Source organism: Thunnus albacares, chromosome 5 (assembly GCF_914725855.1).
Source record: "Thunnus albacares chromosome 5, fThuAlb1.1, whole genome shotgun sequence".
In the NCBI taxonomy this organism is placed as follows: domain Eukaryota; kingdom Metazoa; phylum Chordata; class Actinopteri; order Scombriformes; family Scombridae; genus Thunnus; species Thunnus albacares.
This window is the reverse complement of record NC_058110.1, coordinates 23,409,993-23,415,434: the sequence shown is the minus strand read 5'-3', so window position 1 is coordinate 23,415,434 and position 5,442 is coordinate 23,409,993. Positions and strand designations below refer to the sequence as shown.

Below are 5,442 nucleotides of genomic sequence, written 5' to 3'. Positions count from 1 at the left end.
CTTTAGCCCTACTTAAGAAGTCATAATTTTAAGATTTCCTTTACTTCTTGTAACAGTAAGGGAAGTGAATCCACTTCAGCCAAAAAAGGAAGAAATAAATGTGTCCAAGTAGTTTCTGTTTGGTTTAATGAAACTTCGTGAAACAATGTTGAACGTGTAGTGCGTCCTGTCGCTGTTGAATAGACGATCTTCGGTACTATTACATGACTGCCGGTGGGCGTGGCTGTCAGATTGTGCAACATACTAGCAGCTACGTCACCACAGTGACCGACGTGGTGTATTTCAGCCGGCTGGATTCTCCTCAACGTGGACCAACTTCCAAGAAACGGAGGACTGCATTATTCTAATTAAACAGGATAAAACAGGTGAGTTAATACAGGAACCGTGTGAGAATATATCGCAGGGATAGTTTACATGTCGTGGTTTATTCCTATATCCAGCTAGTTGAAGATAAGCTAATAACGAGCTTTCTTTTCTGCCATCAATTAAACCTTGTCTTGATGAGCTGATACTGGTCTAACCTGATTTTGGGTAATACACGGTTTAATGTAATGTAATGTTATTCCTGATTATGTATGTTGTTGCTGTACCAATCTTTAGTAAAGTCCACTATTTGTATTAACTTAAAAATAACTGGAAGCTATGGGATAACAGATGTTTTTTGGCATTGACTGTATGAAGCTTTATATCTGTCAATACCAGTTTTCAGCTGAAATCCCTTTTTTAATTGATAAGATCGTGGATGCTCTGATAATATCTAAAGACAAGTGAAAATAATAAAGTGAGTAAAAGTAAATGTATAATAAATTAATGTAGTATTCTGTCTGTGTTTACTCTCTATAATGATCTCTGGGTCAAGGTCAGTTACCTTAAAGTATTCATCCATAAGTAAGACTGGTAATTCTAACAAGAGACTGTAATGCTATAGCATTACATTTGACTTTGTGGATCTCGTGATCTGCTACAGAAACCCAGCCCCCTGTTTTGCAATACAGGGTGGTGGGGGCTCTGTCTGTAACAGTTCATATAGCTATCTCCAGATGGCTCTTCTTCTTCTGTCTTTGGTAAAATCATATGGGTGTAGAAGCAAGACAGGTCCTTGAGAGGCCTTCCCATTTACACTTGTCAAGGACAGCTGACTACAGCGCAGAGTAAATGAAAATAGTCTCTTGGGCTTTTAACATAACATCCTCTCTGGTCTCAGATAAGTGTGGAGTCAGTCATGTTTCGTAAGGCGTTTTTCTTCTGTTACATCAAATCGGACTGGGATGGGGTCAGGTAAAGACGATTGCTCTTTAGAGAAAGGTGGTGTTTTTTAAAGGATCAGATTTGGTAGAAGATATTCTTGAATGTTATCTGAATAGTTAAACCTCTTCACATTGTTGAGAATGAATCTTTGACTGGATTTTTCACTTTTAGGCATATTTCTTTATTCATTTGTCTTTTTATTTATTGTCTAATGTCAGTCAAAAGTAGCCAGCATCAAGTTGCCTTCAATGATCTGACCTTCATGGAAAAGTTTGTCTTCTCATATCTTAATGCTCTCTTTCTGATTCAGGTCAAGAGTATCTCATATGGACGCAGTGCTCCGCCGGTGCCCTTTTCTGACTGCTGTGCCCAGTGTTTTCCTGCAGCTGACTGGGAAGTCATCACTGGCCAGCTATGCCCAAAATTGCCCTGTGATGATGGACCTGGCCTCCAGACCTCTGGCCAGAGCTCTGTCCTCTTCAGCCTCTGTATCCAAAGGCACTCCAACAAATGAGGGTCAGTTATAAGGCAAATATTTTACTCCATCTTCTTATATTATTTATTGTTAGATCGTGATTTGAACGCAAACATGTGATCTATATTGAATTTTGGGGATTGATAATAATTTGGAAATGTATTGCTGTTTTCTGTAGATGGGAGGCATGAAGTAAAGTTGCCTCCAGGCCACGCCACGCCACCTGCTGGCCAGGCTGTAGGCTCCAAATGCCCTTTCCTGGCTGCAGAGATGGTGCAGAAAAACAACAGGGTAGTAAGGGAGGCCAGCATGGAGCTGCAGGAGGACGTCAAGGAGATGCACTCTTTCCGCACAGGTAAGCAGTCGCACGGCAACACCTGTAACTTGATACCCATACAGTAAGTCAGTTATGTAGGCATTGTTTTGAGCATACACACTCTCTAGTGACATTTAAAGTGCATAACAAATCAGTGATGCATTTATTTAGAGATCACTGACAGTGCACACCATTTTTTAACAGGGAAAAACATGGATTTATCAGTTGTGGATCTTATCGAGGCAGACAAGGCCAACACAAGGTTGCCAAAAAACCTTTTAAAACCAGTATCTTCCAAAGTGTCTCATCTACTGAAGGATAATCTGCATGAGGGTAAGAAAGCCATGTTTTTTTAAATGAACAATAAATCTCCAAAAAGATCTGAAGTACACTTTGAATCTTATAAAACTCTTCTCCCGTTTCTTCCTCCATCAGCTGTCACGTTCAAGTACGACAAGTTCTTTGAGGAGAAGATTGACAGCAAGAAGATGGATCACACATACAGGGTCTTTAAAACGGTGAACCGCCGTGCCCCCTCGTTCCCCATGGCAGATGACTACTCAGAGTCTCTTCATGCCAAGAGAGACGTGTCTGTGTGGTGCAGCAACGACTACCTCGGCATGAGCCGTCACCCTAAAGTCACTCAGGCTATCATGTGAGTGGGCACACTGATCAGCAATTAGTGTCAATGGATGGTGATAATTACATATTCAGCACTTATCAAATACAAAAAAAGGTTGTTTCTAAGTAGTAAACTTATACAATTTTTCCTACAAGGTTGACTTTAAGAAATCATGGTGCTGGTGCAGGAGGCACACGAAACATTTCAGGGACAAGCAAATTCCACGTGGAACTGGAGTATGAGCTCGCTGACCTGCACGGCAAAGATGCTGCACTGCTGTTCACTTCCTGCTTTGTAGCCAACGACTCCACGTTGTTTACTTTGGCAAAAATGCTTCCAGGTACAATTATACTTGATACATGATCATAATGTATGCGTTCCCATATATTTTCCTATCGAAACTGAAATCTGTAGCAGAGAATTGAAAAGCTTACGTGTTCCTCTTTTTATTTATCCCTCAAGGTTGTGAAATCTACTCTGACGCCGGCAACCATGCGTCAATGATCCAGGGTATACGAAACAGCGGGGTCAAGAAGTTTATTTTCCGTCACAATGACGTCAACCACTTACAAGAGCTACTTGAGAAGTCAGACCCTTCCACTCCAAAAATTGTTGCCTTTGAGACAGTGCATTCAATGGACGGTAAGTACTCAGCCCTTCATTAATGTGTCAGTGTTTTTAATAGGGCATTCAAAAGACCTGTATTATTTATTCATTACTAAATTGAAGTGTTTTTAATAAATTGTTAGTAGGAAAACAAGGACATACAGGATTTATAGCATTGCAGTGTAATCGTCTCCTTAAAATTATTTACTAAAAAGAGCATATATTACTGTGTATACACAAAACCACCAACATTCAAATGACAAAAGTAATATTTTCTAACTGTGTTTACAAAAGCAAGCATTACATTCCTGCATTTGATATCCACAAATTAATTTTTATGATAAATTGTCTTAAATGAACGCTATGATCTTTACAGGGGCTGTGTGTCCACTAGAAGAGATGTGTGATATTGCCCACAAGTTTGGTGCTATTACCTTTGTGGATGAAGTGCATGCGGTGGGCTTGTATGGACCCAGAGGAGGAGGGATCGGAGACAGAGACAAAGTCATGCATAAGATGGACATCATCTCTGGTACCCTTGGTAAGTAGAACCATCGCTAACGAGGTGAAACCTCTCATAACACTTCTATCAGTTAGATATGTGCCTCTCTGACTTTTTATTTCGTCTCCAGGCAAGGCATTTGGCTGCGTTGGTGGTTATATTGCCAGCACCAGCGGCCTGGTGGACACAATACGCTCCTACGCTGCAGGCTTCATTTTCACCACTTCGCTGCCCCCCATGCTGCTGGCAGGGGCAAAAGAGTCCATCAAGATCCTGAAAAGCAAAGAAGGCCAGATGCTCAGGAGGAAACATCAGCGGAGTGTCAAGTTGCTCCGACAGATGCTGATGGACTCAGGCCTTCCTGTGGTCCACTGCCCAAGCCACATTATTCCTGTCCGGGTAAGAAAATTAATAATTTACCCATTTAACTGATGCTGATGCAGGGTTTGATGTTCACTTATAGGAACCACTGTAACCATTGTTGTTTCATTGTCTGAAAGACCTTATTTTTACTACTAAAATCAATGTCATAGAATGCCTTGTTGTTCTGTTTCTGTGAATCTGACGTATTGCGTATCTGTTGGGCAGGTGGCAGATGCAGAGAAGAACACTGAGATCTGTGACATCATGATGTCTCGTTACAACATCTACGTCCAGGCAATCAACTACCCCACTGTGGCTAAAGGAGAGGAACTGCTTCGCATCGCCCCCACACCACACCACACTCCCCAGATGATGCACTACTTTGTTGGTATGTCCATTTCAATTTGAATCTTAAGTCTGAATGAATAGTGAGCCAAGTAATTTACTACAAACCCAAATACTATCTAGATTATTTAGACACTGTTTAGACTATAAGGTACATCTAACATCCATAATTTCTGGCAAGAAGATGGTAGTATCCTCACCTGTTTGTTCTCTGCTTCGTCACCACAGATCGGCTGGTTAAGACGTGGAAAGAGGTGGGTTTGGAGCTGCAGCCACACTCCTCAGCAGAGTGTAACTTCTGCCAGCAGCCTCTTTACTTCGAGCTGATGAGTGAAAGGGAGAAGTCCTACTTCACAGGCCTCAGTCACATGGTATCAGCAGTCGCCTGATATCCATAAAAAAAACACTAAATTCCAGCAACACCCACTCCCCAGTATCCAAGCTATTTATTGTATTTAATTTATCTCTGCATATAAAATGTTCTGAGTCACCAAGAAATGTGTGGTGAAAATGTGTATTTACCCTTGTGTGATCATGTTAAATGTGTTGATTATGACTTGACATGACATGAATTGATTTTTTTTCATGTGTGAAAATGTGACTTTCAGGAACAACATAAACTATGGAATCATAAAAAAAATGGAGAACTGAATCAACAGGATCAAAAGGATAAGCATTTATAAATACATATTATTTGATATGTTTGTCTGAATGAATTTATTTGATGATCCAGAATATACAGATTTAAAATAGTTACAATCATTGATGATTAAATCACAAAAAAGCCAAAAAGGCTCATTTTCATTGTGGTCCTCCACATATAATAAACAGCAAGAACAACATGGGACAAATACATACATGCCAACAATTATATCAATGCATAATCTACATTAATATGTTGGATAAGACACCTCTATAAAAAAGTAAATGCACATTTGAATGAGGCCAAAGGTTTGAGAGTATCT

At 40.3% G+C, this 5,442-nt stretch overlaps 1 protein-coding gene across 2 annotated transcripts; it reads left to right on the top strand.

Moving 5' to 3' along the window:
- Positions 1–242: 242 nt before the first annotated feature.
- LOC122982597 (5-aminolevulinate synthase, nonspecific, mitochondrial-like) lies at positions 243–5,175 on the top strand. Of its 2 annotated transcripts, none has more exons than XM_044352005.1 (11): positions 243–365; positions 1,559–1,764; positions 1,902–2,078; positions 2,244–2,372; positions 2,475–2,694; positions 2,817–3,001; positions 3,124–3,303; positions 3,644–3,808; positions 3,900–4,168; positions 4,358–4,520; positions 4,706–5,175. In XM_044352005.1, exons 2-11 carry the CDS (start codon positions 1,575–1,577, stop codon positions 4,864–4,866), a joined length of 1,839 nt encoding a protein of 612 aa, XP_044207940.1. In that variant the 5' UTR covers positions 243–365; positions 1,559–1,574; the 3' UTR covers positions 4,867–5,175. The 2 variants fall into 2 exon arrangements, with proteins under 2 accessions (XP_044207940.1, XP_044207941.1); XM_044352006.1 differs by lacking the exon at positions 243–365 and adding an exon at positions 404–531.
- Positions 5,176–5,442: the final 267 nt, after the last annotated feature.